The sequence below is a fragment of the Dromiciops gliroides genome, chromosome 6 (genome assembly GCF_019393635.1).
Source record: "Dromiciops gliroides isolate mDroGli1 chromosome 6, mDroGli1.pri, whole genome shotgun sequence".
In the NCBI taxonomy this organism is placed as follows: domain Eukaryota; kingdom Metazoa; phylum Chordata; class Mammalia; order Microbiotheria; family Microbiotheriidae; genus Dromiciops; species Dromiciops gliroides.
In genome coordinates, this window is record NC_057866.1 from 69,231,295 (window position 1) to 69,256,244 (window position 24,950).

The window sequence follows — 24,950 nt, forward strand, 5'->3', positions numbered from 1 at the left end:
TGGTTTTTATCAAAATCATGTCAAATAACAGAGGTCTTCAAGCTCCTAAGTTACTTTTAAGTTAATATTAAGTTACTTATTAAATTACTATAAAGTAATATAATAAGAAGTAGCATAGTGCTGGTCTTTAATTCAGGAAGACCTGGGTTCAAGTCCTGCTTCTAATTTATACTAGCTATGTAATTATATGTAAGTAATTTAATTTTCTCAGTTTGTCAAGCAAAATCTCTAAGACTATAAGTTTCAAACGTTGCCAATCAGCAACAGTGGAGGATAGTTATCATTCCAGAATTTCACTTCGTCTGATGAGTCATGGGTTACTCTCCCTTCTACCAACCCACCATACAAAAAATCGACTGTATTGTCAAAATAAAGCAACATATTTAACACTTTTCCACTGCATCAAGCCCTTTAAGTTCTTATAAATAATTACACTGACAAAAAACTATTTTTTTCATTTAATAATTTCATCATGGGTCAACGTTACTAAAAAACGCACAACTTTGCTGTCTAACCTTCTAATGATGAGCCTGTTGGTACTTAGCTAAATTGGTCTTCATACAGCAATCTGTTGCTATGCCTGCCTTGAAAGGGTTTCCAGCTAAGCAGACTCGGCCAAATGCTGGGGTCCAAAGGCATAGGTTTTCAGAAACCAGGGTCATCTCCCTGGATAACTGTAATGAGGTAACAAAATAGGTCTTTTGTGCTCTCAGTTGCTAACTCCCCACAAATAGATAAAGGCTTCACTAAAATTCGACTCCAATATCTCAAGGCAGCCTTGAATATATATTCATATCCAAATATATTCAAAACTATCAATACACATTGGAACCTAATTTTTCAAAATTTTAATATGCACTTCAAAAAAGGATTTACCTTGGGCTCAGTCTAAAATGCTCATTATACCAGACTTGACCACAGAAACAAATAAATCCACCTTCACGGCGTCCTAGAGACAACCAAAGGAAGCTTATTTACTTAATTTAAATTTTTTTCAAGTGAATATTTTATTAATCCTAGGTAAATATCAAATTAAATACAGTTATAATCTCTCAAAGAAAAAATTTTCTCCAGTACTTACAGGGCTTGACACATTTTATACAAAGAAGGCAATGTTCCACCTCCTGCCATCCTACCAAAAATATTTTTTCAAAAAGATGTTATTCTCGTTAGTATATGTCCAAGTTAACAAATGGAAATCAAAATAAATCTTACAAAATACAATGTGTCTTCTTATTCCATATTGTTAAACTTTCCTAGTATTTACAATGAAATAATGCTTGTTGGCTGACTAATCAATGTATGATTATAACAATAACATCTATTATATTTTTTTTTTTTACATTATGAGATATTTTATTTTTTCCGTTACCTGTACAGATAGTTCTCAATTTTTGTTTATACATGCTTTACAATTTCAGATTTTTCTCCCTCCCTCCCTCCCCTCCCTCCCCCCCCTCCCCTAGACAGCACATCTATTATATTTAAAAAATAAAAATGAGAGGGGGGCACCTAGGTGGCACAGTGGATAAAGCACCAGCCCTGGATCAGAACGACCTGAGTTCAAATCCAGCCTCAGACACTTGACACTAGCTGTGTGACCCTGGGCAAGTCACTTAACCCTCACTTCCCCACCCCACCTCCCAAAAAAAACAAATGAGAGGATATTATGTATACAACATTAAATATACCATAGTCTATTCTGCCCCCCCCCCACACTTCAGTTATTGGAATTCAGAGCCAATTAAAGAATATATATTCTTGTGAAGTACATGTTATACTGGTAACATATAATGACTGACTAAAAGCTAAATATTAACTATATAAGTGAAAGTTTCAAAGTTCCTAAAGGTGTATTCTACCAGTATTATAAACTACTATTCATTTTGGAGAGGGTCAATGTGCTTATTGTGTCTTTACTACACAATCCTGTTTTTCTTGTTATTTTTAAGATGCAATTTAAGATCATGCTAAATTCCTAAAGAAAACAATATTTCACTTAGAGCACAGACATCATCATTATTATCATCAGCTACCAACCACTTTGAATATAGTACTATAATGAGTTCTACAATTGGTGTCATTGCTATTAGGCATGTTGTAAAATTCTGTTGCCTTCTTCAAACAATACATAACAAAAAAAGAGTTTCTCAGCTAACCAAATATAAAATCTTACATGTTTCAGCTACATATCATACACATATGTCAAATAAACACTTAAATTCCATGAAATACCTTACCTTAGATGTACATGAATTGCAGATCTCACAGTGTTTGGTTCTCTAAAGAAACATAACGTTGACATACAGTACAAAACCTAGAAAGAGACAGAATTAACTTGGACAGTCAGTTACAAATATTTGATATCTATAGGGTGTGTGAGAGCACTGTATGAAACACTATTCATACCAAATGAGTAGTCTAAAATTCATTTAGAGAAATGAAATTACATAAGAAATTTAAGTTTAAAAGGATAAATCCATTATCAATGAGTAGGCTGCCAAAAATATCTTAAATGTGTAATTTAATTGCAATGGTTCAAGGAAACTTGAGTCCCCTTAGCACCCTTACCTGTATCCTACTTCTTCTGCTGGAAGAATTATTTTGTTGGGAGGAATATGGTGAAAATACGCACAGGAGTCTGTTTTCGACCTGTTTTTCCATGTTTGTCAAGTGCCATGATTATCATAATCTACCTAGAAAGTTAAAATGTAATGCATTAAAACATTTATTTTAAATAAAAGAACATACATTGCTGCTGAAATGGACAAATGAGTGTAAAAACAGTTAAGTACAACACTCATTAATGGTAAAAACTTTAAAAAAGGCATTAAGCACAAAGGAGCTATTTCATAAAAAGTATCTATCTGGGGCAGCTAGATGGCGCAGTGAGTTAAAGCACCGGCCCTGGATTCAGGAGTACCCTGAGTTCAAATCCGGCCCTCAGACACTTGACACTTACTAGCTGTGTGACCATGGGCAAGTCACTTAACCCCCATTGCCTAAAAAAAAAAAAAAAAAAAAAAGTATCTATCTAAAACTCAAAGCTAGTATTATTTATAAAAGGAAAGCACTAGATTCTGAGAAAAATGAAATTATTGAAATTAGGACTAAGGTTTTTCCCCTTTTCTACTTCCTCATTCAGAAATCAGCCTCAGTTAATCAGGCAACCTTTGAAGTACAGCTTGGATAATGAAAAGGAAAACTCAGATCTGTTCAAAAGTAAAGAAATTTTTGGTTAGGTGAATTGCTGGCCCCATTGTGTTTTACTCAGGCAGGTCTAGGGAAAAGCAGATTCTCCCTTTTGTTTAGAATCCACTAGGTGGGGTGATATGGATATGCATAAGTCTCTTTGACCAAGATAGAGTATTCAGGATCATGTCCCCTAGCCCCTCATAAGAATAGGGTCCACCTCTCAATATAATATTCATTCTTCTCATTTTGTTAACCAATCCGAGTTTATTGTCACCCTCAGGAACACCTACTCGTCCAAGGACATAAAGCTTTGATTGGGTTCCATGAAGGGTCTTTGGCATTTGAGAGTGTCACTGACTCTCTTTATTAATGATACACAAGCATGATTAATAAAATGATTAATTATCCAGAAGCTACACCTCTTGATATTTTTACATGTCACAATTCTTTCTCAATAAATAAAGAAGAAAAGTAGGGATGCCTCTTCTATCACCACTATTATTTGATCTGGTTCTAGAAATGTTAATAACATCAATAAAACAAGATAAATAAAATAAAAGCATACACTTTGGCAGACATGTTGGTTTATTTAGAAAACCCAAAAAGCATTAGCAAAGAAATTAAGAAAGACCCAGTAATAGCTTCAAAAAAGTAAAAGAATAAAAAATCAGTCCACAAAAATTAATAGCAAGATTGCTATATAGCAATAACAAAATCCTAGAGGAAATACAAGAAAGGGAAATTTTATTCCAAATAATTATAAATATGCATAAAATATCTGGGAATCAATCAATGTATACCAGAACCTTAAGTAAAAAAAAATACAAAATATTCTTTAAAGAAATAACTCAAATAATTGAAGGAATAGTATCACTTATGTTTGAGCTATCTCAGTATGTAAAAATCATTATGAATTGTACATAGACAGGTAGGTGGAAACAGTGGCTAGAAGGCTGGACTTAGAGTAAAGAAGAACCAGATTCAAATCTAGCCTTAGACATTTACTAGTTGCGAAAAAGTAAATAAGTCACTTAATCTCTGTCTGCCTCAGCTTCCTCATCTATAATGAGCATATTAATTGTGTCTCTTTAAAGCATTTTATAAGTATTAAAGCACTATTTAAATGCTAGCTATGATGATGATGGCGGTGGTAGTGGTGGTGATGATGATATGGTGCAGATTTAATTATAGATTGAGTGCTGTACTTAACTACCAAAGGGGTACTTTATATACAGCTAGGATTCAGTAACAGTGAAATTATTTCAGAAGAACAAAAACTCTAGAATCTCAAGAGAAACAATGGAAATAGGGGAGTAGAAATAGAGGGATAATAGCACTTTCAAAAATCAAGTTATATTATAAAGGAGTAATGATCAAAACGATTTGGTAGTGTTTAAAAAATTTTAAAGTAGATCCATAGAGGAAATTAGAAAAGTGAGAATCAGAAACAAATGAACTCAATAACTCAATGTTCAGCAAACTCAAGAATATAAAACTATTTGGGAATAACTTTCAACTTAACAAAAACTGCTGGGAAAATTGAGAAAGTGATTTGGGAGAAATTAGGTTCAGACCAGCAACTTAAACCATATGTGACAAAAACTCAAAACATCTAAGAAAACTGAAAAAAACAAGATCAGCTACCTTTTACTACTATGACTACAGGGAGAATTTCTTAACAAAGAATTGGGGAAAATACAAATGATAAAACAATTTCACTCACATATAATTGAAAAGCTTTTGCACAAACAAAATCAATGCAAACTAGGTTAAGAAAGAAACTATCAACAGGGTGAAACATTTTTGTGTCAAATATCTCTAATTTGATATCAAAGATATATAATAAGGTAATATAAAAATAGTAACCAAGAACCACGAAGTAGACAAAGAAGGGAGCTATTTACAATCCAGGTCAAAAATTGACCATGTATTAGGGCACAAAAACATCATAGTCAAATGTAGAAAGGCAGAAATAGTAAATGCATCCTTCTCAGATCATGATGCAAAAAAAATTACATGTAAGAAAGAGCCAAGGAAAAGTAGAATGAAAATCAATTGAAACGAAATAATTTCATTCTAAAGAATGAATGGGCCAAACAACAAATCATAGAAACAATCAATAACTATATCCAAGAGAATGACAATAATGAGACAACATACCCAAAATCTATGGGATGCAGCCAAAGCAGTGCTTAGGGGAAATTTATAGCTCTAAATGCTTACATGAATAAAAAAGAGAAAGAGGAGATTAATGAATTGGCATGCAACTAAAAAGCTAGAAAAAGAACAAATTAGAAATTCCCAATTAGATACTAAACCTAGGGATCCTGAAAATTAAAGGAGAAATTAATAAGATTGAAAGCAAAAAAACTATAGAATTAATCAATAAAACTAAGAGCTGGTTTATGGAAAAAAAATAAAATAGATAAAATATTGGTTAATTTGATTAAAAAAAAGAAAGAAGAAAACCAAATTACCAATATCAAAAATGAAAGGGTGATATTACCACCAATGAAGTGGAAATTAAATCAATAATTAGGAATTATTTTGCCAATTGTATGCCAATAAATTTGACAATCTAAATGAAATGGATGAATATTTACAAAAATACAAACTGCCCAGGTTAACTGAAGAGGAAATAAATCCTTAAATAAACCCATATTAGAAAAAGAATTGAACAAGCCATTAATGAACTCCCTAAGAAAAAATCCCCAGGGCCAGATGGGTTTACAGGTGAATTTTACCAAACATTTAAAGAACAATTAATTCCAATATTATACAAATTATTTGGAAAAATAGGTGAAGGAGTTCTACCAAATTCGTTTTATGACACAAATATGGTGGTGATACCAAAACCAGGCAAAGCAAAAACAGAGAAAGAAAATTATAGACTAATTTCCCTAATGAATATTGATGCTAAAATCTTAATAAGATATTAGCAAGGAGATTACAGCAAGTGATCACCAGGAATAATACACTATGACCAGGTGGGATTTATACCAGGAATGCAGGGCTTGTTCAACATTAGGAAAACTATTAACATAATCAATAAGAAAACCAACCAAAATCATATGATTATCTCAATAGATGCAGAGAAAGCTCTTGACAAAAATACAGCACCCATTCCTAATAAAAACACTAGAGAGTTTAGGGAATAGGTGGAGCTTTTCCTTAAAATAATAAACAGTATCTACCTAAAGCCATCAGCAAGTATTATATGCAATGGAGATAAATTAGAGGCCTTCCCAATAAGATCAGGTGAAACAGGGATGTCCACTATCACCCCTATTATTTAATATTGTACTAGAAATGTTAGCTTTAGCAATCAGAGAAGAAAAATGAATTAAAGGAATTAGAATAGGCCAAGGAGGGAAACAAAACTATCACTCTTTGCAGATGATATGATGGTATACTTAGAGAATCCTAGAGAATCAACTCAAAAATTACTTGAAACAATTAACAACTTTAGCAAAGTAGCAGGATATAAAATAAATCCACATAAATCATCAGCATTTCTATACATGACCAACAAAGTCCAGCAGCAGGAGATAGAAAGAGAAATTCTATTTAAAGTAACAGTAGATAATATAAAATACTTGGGAGTCTACTTGCCAAGACAAACCCAGGAACTCTATGAACACAACTACCAAACACTCTTCACACAAATCAAATCAGATCTAAATAATTGGAAAGATATCAATTGCTCAAGGATAGGCAGAGCTATATAGTAAAAATGACAATTCTACCTAAATTAAATTACTTATTCAGTGCCATACCAGTCAGACTACCTAAAACTTATTTTATAGAGCTAGAAAAAAATAATAACAAAATCATCTGGAAAACAAAAAATCAAGAATATCAGGGAAATAATGAAAAAAAATTCACAGGAAGGTAGATTAGCTGTACCAAACCTGGAGCATTACTATAAAGCGGCAGTCATCAAAACTATCTGGTACTGGCTAAAAAATAGAGTGGAGGATCAATGGAATAGGCTAGGCACAGGAAACGCAGTAGTAAATGACACTAGTAATGTAGTGTTTGATAAACCCAAAGACTCCAGTTTCTGGGATAGGAACTCAGTATTTGACAAAAACTGCTGGGAAAACTGCAAGATAGTATGGCAGAAATTAGGCATAGACCAACATCTGACACCTTATACTAAAATAAGGTCAAAATGGATACACGATTTAGACATAAGAGGTGATACCATAGGTAAATTAGGAGAGAAAGGAATAGTCTACCTATCAGATCTTTGGAAAGGAAAACAGTTTATGACCAAACAAGAGATAGAGTATATTATAAAATGCAAAATGGATGATTTTTGATTACATTAAATTAAAAGCTTTTGTACAAACAGAAGCAATGCATCCAAATTAGAAGGGATGCAGAAATCTGGGAAACAATTTTTATGTCCAGTACTTCTGATAAAGGCATCATCTCTAAAATATATAGGGAACTAAATCAAATTTTAAGATCCAAGTCATTCCCCAATTGAGAAATGGTCAAAGGATATGAACAGGCAGTTTTCTGATGAAGAAACCAAAGCTATCTATTGCCATATGAAAAAATTCGCTAAATCTCTAATGATTAGAGAGATGCAAATTAAAACAACTCTGAGGTACCACCTGACACCTACCAGATTGGCTAAAATGACAAAAAAAGGAAAATAATAAATGTTGGAGAAGCTGTGGAAAAATTGGAACACTAATGCATTGTTGGTGGAGCTGTGAACTGATCCAACCACATTCTGGAGAGCAATATGGAATTATGTTCAAAGGGCTATAAAGCTGTGACCCAGCAATACCCTTTTGGGTCTTTTTGCCCCAAAGAAATCATGGAAAGGGAAAGGGACCCACATGTACAAAAATATTTATAGCTGCTTCTTTATGTGGTGGCAAGGAATTGGAAGTTGAGGGGATGGCCATCAACTGGAAAATGGATGGACAAGTTGTGGTATATGAATACAATGGAATACCTATTGTACACAGTATCATCAACGATTGAGTGTTGATCTCCTGTGATGGACTATATTCTTCTCACCAATGCAATGGTCTAGAAGAGTTCCAGGGAACTCATGATAGAAGAGATCTCCAAATCCAGGAAAAAAAAAAAAAAAAAAAGAACTGTGGAGTAGATGCTGAATGAACCATACTATTTCTTTTGGTTTGGTGCTGATGTTTTTCTATTTTGAGGGTTTTCATCATTGCTCTGATATTTTTCTCTATAACATGACTAATGCAGAAATATGTTTAATGTTTATTATGTGTATATAATATATACATATATATACATTATACACACTATATGTATATATTATATATACACACACACATATATACATATATATACATATACACACACACACATATATAAAAAACACCTAAATCAGATTACCTACTGTCTAGGGAGGGGGGAGGGAGGGAGAAAAATATGAAATTGGAAAGCTTGTATAAACCAAAGTTGAGAACTATCTTTACCTGTAATGGGAAAAAAAATAAAATACTTTATTAATTAAAAAAAAAAACAATCCAGGAAGAAATAATATAAAGACAAAGTTCATTTAAAGTGACTTTCATTTCTAATGTTGACCCAATGCTATTTAGAAAAACGATCTGAAATGCTAGGGCCAAAGTGGGGAAAAAGAGGAAGTAACCACATTTCAACCACTGTTTCTCATTCCCCTCAAACACTGCCAGAAGGACAGTGGCCGAATCAATGTCTACAGATGGGAAGGAGAGAAGGGAAAATGTATCCAACACTGACTACATCTGCTCCTCCATACCACATCTCTTAACTACTACTCCCTTCCCCACCATTACCTACAGTCCCTCCTTTTCCTTGCTTTTCTAACACGTCCCACTATTAACCCCCAAATCTTGACTTCCCCACCACACTGTTTCCTATCCAAGCCCTAGTCCAAAGGCACAGAAACCACTGTCAAAGGGCTGGAACTAGTAGCCCATGTTCCTGAGGGAGATGTATTGCTGGCATTCCATGATTCGACAGGAAATACATTTTCCACAGGAAAACAGTGGCCGTTCTATAATAGGGTAACAAAAGGGTCACGTTCTATAAAAGTATAATTCTAACCTTTAGGCCACATTCTATTTTTGCTTGTAGGCCTTGCAACGTGTATACATAGAGATACATGTATGTGTATATACAGTACATGTGTACACATGTCACCCATGACACATACTGTATAGTTATACACGTGTCTGTATATGTATAAATGTGATACATATATGTAAACACATACCCATACTCTCAATATACATATAAACATACACATACAAAACATTGGTCCTATGGTACTCTAAGAAATGATTTACAAACGAAATTTTAGAAAACAACCCATTTGTAACTATGGGACTTTATTCTATGTAGTTCGCATTCCATCAGCGTTTTTACAGCACAAGATTCCACATGTTACATGGCTGAATGAAAAATTACTAAACCTGTAATATCCACAATGTGATGGAATGGGAATGATAATGGATTTGGAGGCACTGGGTGCATGACTATAGAAAATGCTGTTTATCTTCTCTAAGCCTCAGTTTCCCCATCCCTGAAATGAAAAGCTTGGATTAAATCACCCCTAGGATTTCTACCAGCACTAAATCCTCCAATCCTACAAAATGTTTCATCTCTTTATGAAAAGGTTTTGGGGGAAATGGTGATTCTATCAATACCAGTTTAATACAGATGTTAAAGCATCACAATTTTCCCCTATCTGATTACAAGAACAGATTTTCCCCTTTTTTTTGAACAAACATCCAAAGATTAACATATATTTTAAATAAGGCCAACTAATTTCAACTCTTAGAGATGAAAATGAAAACATAACTATCTCTCAAAAAATATTTGACTAAATTAAAGAATTTTACTTCAGAATACATATACACATAATCAAAAAGTTTAAAATCCAAATCATTTTCCTTTTAAAAGTATTTAAATTTATAGGAGGCCTATAGCTCTCGACTAGCTCATCTCAAATCCCTAACTTGTTTTGACCACATATACATATCTAAAAGAAAAAAGAAATGGTCTTCCTAAGAAGGTTTTGAAAGCATTGGAAAAATGAAATTTTAAAATGATAGTAGTTCCTGGTATATGACAAGTTCTATGCATAGAAAAGAAAGCAGATGGAAGAAAGGGGGAAAAAGAGGGAAATTTCTTTATGATTACCCAAGGAGTCAAAGAATGTAGTGTCTGGAAAGTAGTTGATTGCACAGTTTTTGCATAACCTAATTGCGATTAATTATTATTTTAAATGTGGTGTTGTTTTACTAATTAACCCTAACATATGGAATGTAAAATTCATGCTGCTACAGAAAATTAATGTACCTCTAACATACATCCCATATTCATAGCCGAGCTACAAAAATGAGCCCCTATGGAAGGTCAGGAAGCAGACACAATTTTACAAATGAATATCACTACTGGTGATGCTGATAGGCCATTTTCTCCTCCATTATCCTTGACATTTCACTCACAGTGATGATGAGAGGCTTTTACAAAAAGAAAATTTCACCCAATGGAACCAATTAATGTGATGAAGTTCTATTCAAGAATGAAAACATTGAAATCTCTCTGACTCTTAATTTTTAATTCTACCTTTATTCAGATATTTTTTATTGAAATATGCTCCAAATTGGATTTACTGAAATCAAAGTTTTACCCTCTCTCTTTCTATAATACCTTAGACTTTTAAGGTCTTCAAAGGATCTCAAAGTATTACGCTAGAGGATTACGGAATGACAGCAGCATGTTAAGAATTAGAAGTTCTCAGATCTTCCACAAACATCCCAGAAAAGGTCTAAAAAATGCACTAAAATGAACAATGATGAAGAAAACCAAAAACTTCTCTATCTAGTCCAGAACTAAACAAAAGATAGCCAGAATTCTACAGGATCCCTGAGCAGACATGAGCCAGGCAGGTAAAAGGCAAAGTTAGAAGCAGCCTGGTGAACAAGAGATGGGGCCAGAGCAGTGTCCAAGGATCCCCAGCATGAGCCAAGATCCAGGCAGACCCATCCCAATCCAAAATGCAGCAACCTGGGTCCAAACCACAGGAGAAAGTGACAAGACCAGATAATTCCTGCATACATCCCAGCCTCATTTTACCCAACAAATTCAGGATCAAGTAGGGCCTATACAATCATCCAGGAGTAGGGGGAGTAGAGTTTTGTCCAAGAAAAGTCCCCAAACTTTATCCCAACATTGAACTCTCTGAACACAAGAAATGAGACAAACAGGAAACGACTCAGTGAGACAATAAGAAATATCAAGACAGAAAAAAAAAAAAAAGATATATTTTCAAAAACAACTGACCGAGGAAAGATAATCAAAGAATTACTTAGAGGAAAACTAATGAATAAATTGTCAGCCATTCTGGAAAAACAATTTTGGAACTATGCCAAAAAAGTTACTAAGCTATCAGACTCTGACCCCTACTGCAAGCCCTTAACCCAAAGAAAGAGTAAAAAAAAAATGTAAAAAAATATTTGCAGAACTCTTTTAATAGTGGCAAAGAACTGGAAACAAAGATAAATAAACAAATTATGCCATATGGATGTAATGTAATATTATGGCGTCAAAAGAAATTAAAGAGAAAATCTTCAGAGAAACCTGGAAAGACTTGTAAAAAATGAATCTGGGCAATTGTTGGTGGAGCTGTGAACTGATCCACTATTCTGGAGAGCAATTTGGGAATTATGCCAAAGGGATATAAAGCTGTGCATACCCTTTGACTCAGCAATACCACTTTTGGGTCTTTTTCCCAAAGAGATCATGGAAAAGGGAAAAAGGACCTACATGTAAAAAAATATTTATAGCTGCTCTTTTTGTGGTGGCAAGGAATTGGAAATTGAGGGGTTGCCCATCAGTTGGGGAATGGCTAAACAAGTTGTGGTATATGAATGTAATGGAATTCTATTGTGCTGTAAGAAATGATGAGCAGGAGGAGTTCAGAGAAACCTGGAAGGACTTGCATGAACTGATGATGAGTGAGATGAGCAGAACCAGAAAAACATTATACACAGTATCATCAACATTATGTATTGATCAACTGTTATAGACTAGATTCTTCCCATCAATCCAATGGAACAAGAAAGTTCCAAAGGACTCATAATGGAAAAGGCTCTCCAAATCCAGGAAAAAAAAAAAAGGAACTATGGAATATGGATGCTGATTGGACCATACTATTTCTTTTGTTTTTGGTGCTGTTGGTTTTCTGTTTTGAGGTTTTCCCTTTTTGCTTTGATTCTTCTCTTATAACATGACTAATGCAGAAATATGTTTAATGTTATTATGTATATATAACCTATATCAGATTACCTGCTGTCTTGGGGAGGGGGGAAGGGAGGGAGAAAAATTTGAAATTGGAAATCTTATATGAACAAATGTTGAAAACTATTTCTACATATAACTGGAAAATAATAAAATATTTTTTTAAAAAAATGAATCTGGGGGGCAGCTATGTGGCGCAGTGAATAGAGAGCACTGGCCCTGGAGTCAGGAGGACCTGAGTTCAGATCCAGCCTCAGACACTTGACACTTACTAGCTGTGTGACCCTGGACAAGTCACTTAACCCCAACTGCCTCACTAAAAAAAAAAAAATGAATCTAGGAGGTGAACATAATAAGGAAAATAATTTATAAAATAACAACAACATTGTACAGACAAATAAGCCGAAGGTCTTAAGAACTTTGATCAAACTATGATTCCAAAGCACTGATGATGAAGCATGCTACCCACCTCTTAACAGAAAGGTGGGCGATGATTTCAAGATACAGAATAAGACGGTTTCAGATATGGCCAAAGTGAGACTTGTTTTTCTTGTCTGTAAGTACTTTTTACAAGAGCTTTGTTTTGAGTAGTGATTGGGTAGCAGAGAGACAGAGAGAAAGAGAGAGGTAAGGAAGAAAGGAAGAAAAAACAGAAAGAAAAAAAAAGGTCATTGAGACTTTTTTTTAAAATACTGAGCAAAAAGAATTAGAGCCAAACAGGACAGCTTTAAAAGCTACAGGTTGTATACTTTATTTAAAAAAAAAAAGATGTTACAAATAACAGAGATCTGCAGTTTCATTTACAAACACTCTTTTTCAGTTCTACTATGTAGATGGAGTTGTCCGTTTTTTTTTGTTTTGGGGTATTTTTTTTTTTTTGGTGCTTGTTAAATTCAGAATAAAAATAATTAAATTAAAATGTAAAACTTCCCAAAGTTCACAGAAATGTTATTTTTTTAGAGGCCTTCTACTTCTATCAATCATTTTAAATTTATAACAACATGGTTTATGATTCTATTACTTATGTCAAATTAAACTAACTCATTCTTTACATGATTGTAATTTACATGTCCCCTAAATTTATACCCTTTTTACCATAAGAATTGAAGAGGACAGAGGGAAGCTGGATTACATTTGGAAAACTGCAGTGCTTTCAGTAAGCTACAACTGCCCTTTGGACAATTTTTTTAACTAAATGTTTTATTAAAAACTTAATAATATACATAAATATAATTATCTAAATTTCCTTAATAACTATTTACCTTTAAATTAATTAATTTCAAAGTGTAAAATATTATAAATTTTCAGTGACTCTCTTTAATATTCCCAACAAGACAATGTCCTTTTTTTTAAAAGAATAACTATAATACCTGGCGTTTGGCTCTAAGGATTGAAAAGCTCTTTATATTATCTCATTTTATCCTCACAATAACCTGGGCAAGTAAGAGCTATTATGTCTGAGAGAGATTAAGTGACTTGCCCAGGATCAAAGAGCTAGTAAATATCCAAAGCCAGATTCGTACTACAGTTCTCCTGACCCCAGATCCGGCACTCTATGCACTGTGTGACATTTTATATAGTTTCTAGTTAGTATCTTCCTTTCTTCTGATCCTTTTGTGTTTGTTTGTTTTACATTATTTCATAAAGAGATTTCTAAATTTCTTTGCATTTTTCATTCATACCAATCTTAATGGCATTGCAATATTCTATTACATTAACTGGAATAATTAAATACACAAAGCATCTATTAAGTACTTTCTATGTGCAAAGCACTGCTGTAATACGCTGCAATTTAAATTTTTTTCTTTTGTTGGACAGTAAGGTTGCTTCCAGTTGGCTTTTTTTTTTTGGGGGGGGGTTAATCATTAAATAGAATACCACTATATAAATCTTTAAACAGAAAACTCTTTTTCCCCCTTTTGATAATACTTTTAGGATATATGCCCATTAATGAAATTACTGGGTCAAAGGGTATGCTAGTTTGGGGGTCACTGGCAATTTTGATTCTTCTGAGAATGTAATATTTTATGATATGCAGCCATACGGCATCAATGGGAAAATAATGATGCTAAAAAAGATGGGCTTGAGCAGCAGTGAGCAGCTTGTGATCATGGAAAGCTTGCACAATTTTCCAAATGCAATCTGTCTCACCATGCTCCTCATATTCAATTCTGGGCCCAATTCACTGCCCATCTGCAGAAGATGTCCAAGATGTATGTGTATAATAGTTGTGTACACACATATATGCACATATGTACACACACACACACACACACACACACACACACACACACACACACACACACTTTGTTGGGCTAGCTCACCTGATTGTCTAGCTAGCTAAAGGCCAAAAATGGGCCTTATGAATTTTTTAATACATATTTCATTTTTCCAGTGTTGATGGCTAAATCTTGCTGGTATTTGCATTTCTAACACTTAGCACAGTTTCTGGAACGTAGTAAGTAATTAATAAATGCTTATTCCTTCCTTCCTTGCTTTCTTCTTCTCTCCTTTCCTTTTTTCCCTCTTTAGGATACTTATGGACTTCACTAAGGAGACTTTGTAGTGTTCTGGGGGTTGATGTAACAAGCTATTAGTAAAGAGGAACCAATCCTTAGACAGCAGATGCAACTAGCATCAGCTTTTATGCAAAGCCTTTCCAGCTTCATAGAAACTTTCAGAGCTTGTAGACTGATGGCATAGGCTTTGAGAATTTAAGGTTACCTGTATGTCACAATTAGTTGTAAGACTAAGCTTTTAAAAATAATATACTAGAAAAAAAGAAATAACAAAATCAGTTTTACTATGTTAATGTTATTGTGGGATGGGAGAACTACCTCCTTTTAGTTTTGTTTGAATTAAGTTTTACAGTTATCTTTAAAATATCACATATTTTAAGAATGTAATTAAAAAGAAGGTGAGAAGAGTTTGCCCCATCACTGGGAATAATTGAATGATGAGTCATCAAATAATAGAATCTGGGCAAGTATGTGATCCAGGTAACCACAAATCTAGCTTAAGTATTCTGGGGGAAGAGTATAGTCAGGACTCCCTCTGCTCCATGAAGGAGATGAAAGTGGTAGGCATTTCACAAAAAAAGAAACAGGAATTCAGAGAAAGTTTAAAAGGGAAAATGAGATTTGAAAAAGGAAAAATTAGAAAATAAGATTCTGGCTGTATCTTATCATTAATGTGATGTTAAGAAGTTCTAAGTAAAAGGAACATCTGCCACTGAGACCACATGACTCCTAGAGATGCCCTGAAGCCCAAGGTAGGAATCTTTGCAGATGAGTCTAATTAATCAGAACATGCTGTCCTCATTCAGGGATCTGGAAATGCAGGGCACACGGCCAGTCTGGAGAGTTCACAACAGCCTGAGAGCTAAGCCCACTGGATGTTATGGCAATGCACACTATGGTACTGATCTTCTTCTAGAACAGGAATAAATACCCCACCATTCATATCACTGAGCCACCTCTCCAACATGAGCCATAGCTCTTGTATATACCTCCCCTTACCCTTTAACAGCTGCCAGGAATAATAAATAAAGGATTCACTTGGTGACTAGCCTATCAACCAGAAATTGCCATTAACTTTGCGCACATAAAGTATAATTAATAACTGAATTCCACAATGAACATGATGTGGCAAGGTAATTTCTGGATCATTATGGATTTTGTTCTGGATAAGTTTGGCATTGTGTGTACATGACATTTATATTATATTTATAAACACGACATAACAAATAATAGTATAGCATAGTATAATATTTCAACATACCAACAGATATAGATATATAGATATATATCACATTGCTATTAATCAAATATTTATTTTATCAGAACACCTATTCCCTGACCGAACTAGGAAATATAGGTTTCACTGTACCTGGTAATCCAGCATACTGAAGCTTGGAAAAAACTGAAGAATTCGAGATTCGAAAAAATAGGGGAAAATCCAAAATAATGGTAGTTCCTTGCTATTATTATCTAAGAGCAAGAAGGGAAAAAAAGTGAACTTTAAAGAGCAAAATAATTGAGTCAGTTAAAAAAAATATTCATCAAGAATCTACTATATGACAAGCACAGTGTGAAGTCCTGGACAGACAGCTAGGAAAACAGCCAGATGTTCTATGACCTTTATCTACAGGATCTAATGTGTCAACTTGTAGAAGGCACTTGAGGGATGAAGTGGATCAGCCAATCAGTAGTCACATAGATTCTTTTTTTTTTTTGCAGGGCAATGAGGGTTAAGTGATTTGCCCAGGATCACACAACTAGTGTCAAGTGTCTGAGGATGGATTTGAACTCAGGTCCTCCTGAATCCAGGGCCAGTGCTTTATCCACTGCACCACCTAGCTGCCCCCCACATAGATTCTTTTTTTTTTTTTTTTTAGTGAGGCAATTGGGGTTAAGTGACTCGCCCAGGGTCACACAGCTAGCAAGTGTTAAGTGTCTGAGACCGGATTTGAACTCAGGTCCTCCTGACTCCAGGGCCGGTACTCTATCCACTGCGCCACCTAGCTGCCCCTAACATAGATTCTTAATAAGATCAAAACAGTCCCACATAAATAGGCTGTGTTATCATTTACTGACCTAGGAATTTTGGCTTATACCCAAACACAGTTGTAAAGAATGCATGGGGGCAGCTAGGTGGCGCAGTAGATAGAGAACCGGCCCTAGATTCAGGAGGACCTGAGTTCAAATCCGGCCTCAGACACTAAACACTTGCCAGCTATGTGACCCTGGGCAAGTCACTTAACCCCAATTGCCTCACTAAAAAAACAAACAAAAAAAGAATGCATGAATAGGATCTTGGTAAGATAGAGTCGTTCTTTATGAAAATTGACAAGATACTTTAAAAGGAAAACCACTTGAAATGCTTAGTTGCATTATGAAAAGTATGGCATATGTAAAACATGATCAGTTATAGAAAATTTAAAACACTGTTCAAAAAGATGATTTGATTCATTTTTATAAGCATATGTAGGTTTGATATAGCCCTAATGCATTTTCTTCACGACTCAAAATTATATATTTAATTTTTAGGAAATAAACATTCGAAAGAAGTGATTTTTTTTTTGTAGACTGCAGCTCCATCATTAAAACAGATACAAATTTATGTATCTGTTAGTTATTATTGCAAGAGATTCATGTGAAGGCAAGTAGGAGGTGGTCAAAAGAGTCAAATGCTGTATAGAGGTCATAAAGATGAGGAAGGGAAAAAAGGCCTTCAGATGTGGTGATCTCTGGTGACTTTGAAAGAACATTTTAAGTTCAGTGTTAGTGAGAAAAAGCCAAGTTACAAGAAACTAAAGACAGAATGAATGGTGAGGCATCAAAGGCATCTGAGGAGAGAAGAAACATTTGTAAAAGTATATGCCCATGACATCAAGTCCTAGAGGAGACAGTAAAGGATATGATGGATGAACAAAGCGCACAGGTAAAGCAGACTTTGGGAATCCATTGAGAATATTTGTACATAAACAACATCCAACCAGAAAATTATTTCTCTGCCTGCCTATCTTCAAGTCTTTAATCATGTGATAGCCATGTTAAGGCTCCTAAGGTAACTTCCATTCACCCCCAAAAATTCCACAAGCTGTTTTTAAATAAGATCAGGATGGCACTTTTTTGAGTGACTAGAGATCTCATCCAGGCAGAGTGGACAGAGTTAACTTCAAAGCCAGGAAGCCCTCCGTTCAAATGCTGCCTGCCACCTATTGGCTTTGTGACCTTGGGCAAGTCATTTAAACACTTAGTGCTCTAAGCAGCTCTAAGAAAAGGAAGAAAAGAGTTAGCTAAGAGGAATTAGAGAAATTCTGTAGTGCTATTAAAGAGCTAAGGTTCTCCCTGAAACAAAGGTCTATTTTTTAAAACAAAAATATTCTTCTGATGATCCTGAATGACTTTAAGTCATGAAATATCACAAATTTCCAAAGATCTTAAGTTGATAATCCTCCCACAGCACAACGGAGATGGATGTGGTTAGTATGAATCAACTGGTATAAGAGATTATAAATAAAGATTTGTGCAAGAGATTGGTGGGAAGGATGATCCCAAGAAATGAATGACTGGGAAAAAAGTATGTATTGAAAATGAGTAACTGGTAGTGAGTCCATACATTCTCCTGGTATGCAGACAATGTTGAGAGATCTAGAAGAAGGGCTTTGGCATATTAAGTGAGGCTCCTATAGCAAATGTGCAGGAGACATAGGCATGAGTCATACAGATCAAAAAGAACGGCTGAGTTGCCACTGGAGAGAGTATTGACTCATACTGATGAGATCACAGAACCATCGAATTATCAAAGTACAGACAAATATAAAACATTCACAGGACAAGTCAACATCAGAAAAGCATTTTAAGGGGGTAAGAACTTAAAAAAAATTATTCATAGTTTGTCAGTGACATCACTGGGCTAAATTTATCTTTATGAAATGGAAGTAGTTATGTATTTATTCAGCAGTTGATATAAATTACATACCTGGGCTTTGTTCCTCTTTCCACATATCCATAAACTTCCTGAAGGTAACAGCCAGTGATTCTACTAAGCCTCCAAAAGGAGGATCTGTCACCAGAATGAGTCCTCCACCTTTATCTTCCTGTAAGAATTTTCTACAAGTTTCAAGAGCAGCCTACAAAAGATACAAGTTCATTTTAAAAATCAATATTTCAAATGAGTACTTAATCTTACTTGGACAAGTATGTGCCCAGAATAAGTTTCAGTTACCTTGTCATCAAAGACCCACACTTGCCATCTCAGCATCCTTGAGGCAAAAAAATTTTCTTATTCATTCTCCATATGGTATTGCCTTTGACTTCTACTGGCAAACAGGTGTTTTGTTTGTTTTGTTTTTGGTGGGGCAATGGGGGTTAAGTGACGTTGCCCAGGGTCACACAGCTAGTAATGTGTCAAGTGTCTGAGGCCGCATTTGAACTCAGGTACTCCTGATATCCAGGGTGGGTAACTTTATACACTGCGCCACCTAGCCCACCCCCTGTTTTATTTTTTTAAAGCAAATTTAGACAGTTCAATATTCTAGCATTATAACTATCAAAGGGCAAAATATTTCAAGCAATAACATTCAAAAATTAAATTTAATTACCCATACAGAACACCAAAAGCAATTTTCATTCCTCACTAGCTCATCTACTATCATAATATCAGTTTAACATTTATAACTAGCATCTCTATTTGTCAAACACAAGATCATACCTGCTCCTTTTCAGGTTTTCTTTTATTATATTTAGAACATTTTCAATGCCATATACATTATAATCATCTTAACACACACGCACAAAATATGTAAATATACAAAAATTCTCTCTCCATTAAATTGTCCCAGAAACATGGGTTACATCATTTTCTGAATGTGTTACCTAGAAGCCCTCTCAATGCACAGTTTCTATGATGTGTGAGGTATATGTGGGTATATATATATGTGTATATATGTATATATGTGTATATGCTGTGTGTGTATGTGTATATATATATATATATATATATATATATATATATATAATACTTTAACCCTAAAGGACTACCAGATTATAGTAAGCCTTTCACTCTCTTTGTGCATGAACAAAGGGGGGTGGCTTCTGGAGTCCTGACTCAGTCACTGGGGGGCTAACCAACGCCCTATAGCCTACTATTCAATTCAGCTGGACCCTGTAGCGGCTGAGCGCCACCTTGCCTTAGAGCAGTGGCGGCCACAGCCCTTTTGGTAGAAACAGCCTCTGATTTGGTCCTAGGTACCCTCTAACTGTTCAATGCCCTCACGAAGTGGAGGCTCTCTTACTACGTCACAGAACACAAGCCTTTTCAGATCAAAGGTAGGCATAAGATATAAATAACCCTGTTAGGTAATGAGAATATCACTTTAAAACGCTGCACAGTTTCTTAATCCAGCAACACTACTCCCTAATTGACCATTCTCGGGGGGGAACCGTTTGCAACGACTGTGGCTTACTTTAGTTGATATGGCTGAAAAACCCCGTGACGATCTTTTTGATACACCTTTAGAAATCCCGATCTTGTTCTCTATACAGATGGTTCTCATTTATGAGAGAGGGAACCCGTTTTTACTGGGAGCTGCTGTAGTTTCTGATTATGACACCCTCTGGGCAGCTTCTCTGCCTTCCCATTTTAGTGCACAGGCTGCTGAACTTGTGGCTCTTACACAGGCCTGTAATATAGCCAAAGATAAGAGTGCCACCATTTTTACTGACTCGAAATACGGCTTTGGCATATGCCACTTTATTGGTATGATATGTCAGTCTTATAATCAGTATGCTTTTAAGGCCAAAGCTTATGGAGGGCGTCCCCTAGCATATACACCTTTTGAACACTTACAAATTGATTATATTACTATGCCAAAAGCAGGACATTATAAATTTTGCCTTGTTATAGTTGATCAGCTCACTCGGTGGGTAGAGGCATTTCCCAGCCCCCGAGCCACAGCTGCTTTTGTTGCCAAAATTCTTCTTAAAGAGATAGTACCTTGTTTTGGCCCACCAGCCCGCATCGATTCTGACAAAGGCACACATTTCACTGATTCGATTTTATCCCAAATCTACTCTTTCTTGGGAGTGACTCCAAAATTCCACATGCCCTACCATCCACAAAGTTCAGGCCAAGTCGAACGTATGAATAAAGAGCTTAAGAGTATGATTGGCAAATTATGTACTGAAACCCATTTGAAATGGCCTGATGTTCTACCATTGGCATTATTCTATCTACGCAGTAGACCAAGAGGAGAACTTCATATATCTCCTTATGAAATGCTTTTTGGTCACCCTCCTATCCAAGCTAAAACTTTTTCCCCAGTTTATACATCACTGGTGGGAGGTGATACTTCTGTTGCCTCCTATGTACAGGAATTACAGACCAGGCTACGTGAACTCCATGAGGCAGGAGCTGTGGTCCAGGCAGGACCATTAGACTTTTTATTGCATAACTTCAACCCAGGAGATAAAATATATGTAAAGAATTTTCAGAGAACCAGTGGAACCCAACCTGCCTGGGAAGGACCTTTTCAGGTATTATTGACAACTCCTACTGCCATTAAAATTGGTGAAAAAGACTCATGGATTCATTGCTCTCATGTAAAGCCTGCACCATTCACAGGTGAAGAGATTTCAGATAGACCTGAGGTAGACGCTAAAAAGCTAAAAACCCTAACGATAGCAACTGTTAAAGAGCAAAGAGAGTTCAGAGGAAATAGGCAGTTCCCATTTGATAATCCCACTGATCAGTTAAATGCTTTGGGACTCAGTCTTCGTAAAGTATCAGGAGATGGAAATTGCCTTTTTAGGGCCTTAGCAGATCAGCTAGAAGGTCACTGTAGGAATCATCTCAGACACAGACAAGAATCTGCTTCTTATATGCTTAACCATAGAACTGATTTTGAGTCTTTTACAATGACTGACTCTCCTTTTGAAGAATATGTTAATGAATTGAAACAACTTGGAAAGTGGGGAGGAAATGATATGATTGTAGCATTTGCTAGACATCATCAGCTGAATGTGGTAGTTCATCAGATGAATCAGCCCCTATTGAAAATCAGTGGCACAGACAAAACTGATGCTAGAGAACTCCACATTTTCTACCATAAAGAACATTATGATAGCATTAGAAAAATTAATGACAATTCAGAAACCCCTGCCACTTTGACATGCACAGAATTGGAGAACCAGTTGAAACAATGTGGCATACCCCAAATTCTGACTGCTTAAATACTATTAACCTTAACAAGCTTTTCCTTCTACATGTCATTGTGACTAGTACATTGTGGGTATGGTTTGGAATTATTGTATATATTACAAGCACATATCAGTTATGCAGCATAACATGCATTTTTACCATCATACTGTCTTTGGTGAATTAATATGAGATTTATGAATTATGGAAACTTATCATCTCAGAGACATAACTGCTCTTACAATGAGTTTGATATAGGCCCTGTAGAGAATATATGTACAACAGGAGGAGAGACAGGTACATGTAAGTCTATGGTTTGCTTATGATGGCAACTATATAGATCACAATTGCTGGACACAGTCCAGTTTCTTCCTCTCTCCCTTCTAAAAGTTTTCTTTTTCTTTCACTAAGTCTGATGGCATAGTCAGAATCCATCCACCTATGGCCTACTGGATGTCTCGAAACCATGAGATGTGGTATGATAACCTTTCCATAACATTTTCAGGTGACATAAACACGTTACTAAATTTGGCTTTGATCCAGACACATGGTGGTAAGAAGTGTTATAGATTGCATAACTACCTCAACCCTCTATTATATAAAGGAGGGAATGTAATGGAATGTACTAAATTTGATCATTGACAACGCTATGCTAAGGTTTAGTAAAAAATCCAGCAATTCAGTTAAAGAAGAAGAATCCAGCTTTCCAGACCAGAATCCAGCTTCCTCCTGATGACATCTTACCACTCCAAGAAGACAAGAGAACTGAGAAAAGACTTACAAAGACTTAATTATTTTTACTGTTTCATCTAGGAACACCTCTTCCTAGAAGAAACAAAGGGGGGAATGTGATGAAATAATGGGATTTTAGCAGATACTCGAAGACCCACCTGTAGATTAATCTATACTGATTGAATCAAGTGAGAGTGATTGACTGCTGATTAAGCCTACTTCAAGTTAATTGGATTGTAATCACACCTGGCTATCCCTTAAGAAGGTATTGTTCTCAGAAACTAGATTGTGAACTTAACTTGAGAACACCTTCAAAGACAATGGATTTGGATGACGCCAACCAATCACCTTGAAGCAGGGTGTAAGGACCGCCTCTGTTCCAGATGTATAAAAAAGCTTCCACAAACAGCTTGGAGAGGATTGCTGATTAAAACAGCTTGAAAGAGGGTGTTCCTGATTAAAGCAGGCTCGTGGAGGAGGACTTCAGGAAGAACCCAACCAGGCTGGAACTCTAGGCTAGGTAGGACTTCTTTTTCATAACCTTCTGAACTCTTTGTAAATATCTGTATGCTCTAATAAATGTTTAATGCCCAAAGACTGGTACTGAAGCCTTTTAATTTTTGGTGACCACAATTAAGATTTTAAACATCACAATATATATATATATAAGTTGTTTGGGGAAAACAAAGCTATAAAATTTCTAGGCTACTGACTTTACAGCACATTTCAAGAGGATTCCTGTGAGGGTAAAGCTACACTTTAAGGACACAAAATTATAACAGGTTTTAGAATTTAACATATTTATATATTTTCTTTATAATAAAATGTACAGTTCTATATTTGGTTCAATTTAGAAGAAACACGCGATAGACTTTTAAAAACTTCAATACTTATATCCTTTTCCCCCCAGAAGAGTTTTTATAAACTTCCTAAAGGAACTCCTATAGCACAAAATGGTTGGGTTATTCATTCATCCATTCACCAAGAAGGTTCATCACCATTCAGTTCAGCTAAGTCATTTCTTCTGTTTTTCCTCTTATGTGAAGAACTAGGAACAAATAATGATGCTGAAATTCTTTCAAATTTTACATCCAATTCGACAAATATTTTTAAGCACCTACTCTGTGCAAAGTACTATAATAGGCACTGATAATAAAAAGACAAAAATGAAGGGGCCTATGTTCTACTCAGGAGATATGAAGTACACACAAGTAAATATATATGAGAATTGGAGGAGATAAAGAGCAGTGACCAGCTGTTAATGACAGGTCAGGGAAGAGCCCTCAAGTAAAAAGTAACACCTGAACTGATTCTTCAAGAAATCTGGGTATTCTAAGAGTCTGCAGTGAGGATAGAGCTCATTCAAGAACAGAAGACAGGCTGTGCAAAAGTACAGAGAGAGAAGAGAGAAAAGAGAATGTTGAGTTTGGGGACTAGCTAGTTGGTCCATCTGGTTAAAAAATATAGTGCAGAAAGGAAGATAATATGAAGTAAATCCAGAAAGGTAGGTAGAAGTCAGAGAGTGGAAGTGCTGAAACGCCATGCTGAAAAGTTTATGAAAATGAAATAGAGAAAGAATGAAGATATTCTGAGCAGGTGAGAGACATGGTGAGATCTGTGCTTTAGCAATATTTATTTGCCAGTTCTATAGAAGACAGATTGAAGAGAGAAAAGACTGGAATCAGGGAAACAAATTAGGAAGTTATCACAATAGTCTACGGGGAATTGATGAGGACCTAAACTTGTGTAATGGCTCCCTAAGTAGGGGATTGGCCCAGATGCAAGAGATGACATAGTGGCAAAATTGACAAGAACTGGCAAATGACTTGGTAAGTCAGGGTAAGAAGGGTCAAGGGTCAAGGGTAAGTCAATGGTTGCAAAACTGAGTTAGTGGAAAGATGGTAGTTCCTTCAACGGAAATAGGGAGATTTTTGAAGTGAAGTAAGTTCACAAGGAAAATATTGAATCCTGTTTTGGATGTGTTGATATGAAACTGGGTCAACAGGTGATGTCGTGCAGGAAGCTATAGA

The 24,950-nt window shown here is 35.4% G+C and overlaps 1 protein-coding gene across 1 annotated transcript in view; it reads right to left on the bottom strand.

The window, feature by feature from the left end:
- ZCCHC4 (zinc finger CCHC-type containing 4) overlaps positions 1–24,950 on the bottom strand; it is a 66,682-nt gene that overhangs the window by 10,005 nt on the left and 31,727 nt on the right. The window contains 9 exon segments of the mRNA XM_043973175.1: positions 1,078–1,117; positions 1,120–1,132; positions 2,241–2,273; positions 2,275–2,317; positions 2,572–2,620; positions 2,623–2,677; positions 2,679–2,696; positions 16,375–16,475; positions 18,973–19,123. Coding sequence (XP_043829110.1) covers positions 1,078–1,117; positions 1,120–1,132; positions 2,241–2,273; positions 2,275–2,317; positions 2,572–2,620; positions 2,623–2,677; positions 2,679–2,696; positions 16,375–16,475; positions 18,973–19,123 — 503 coding nt within the window.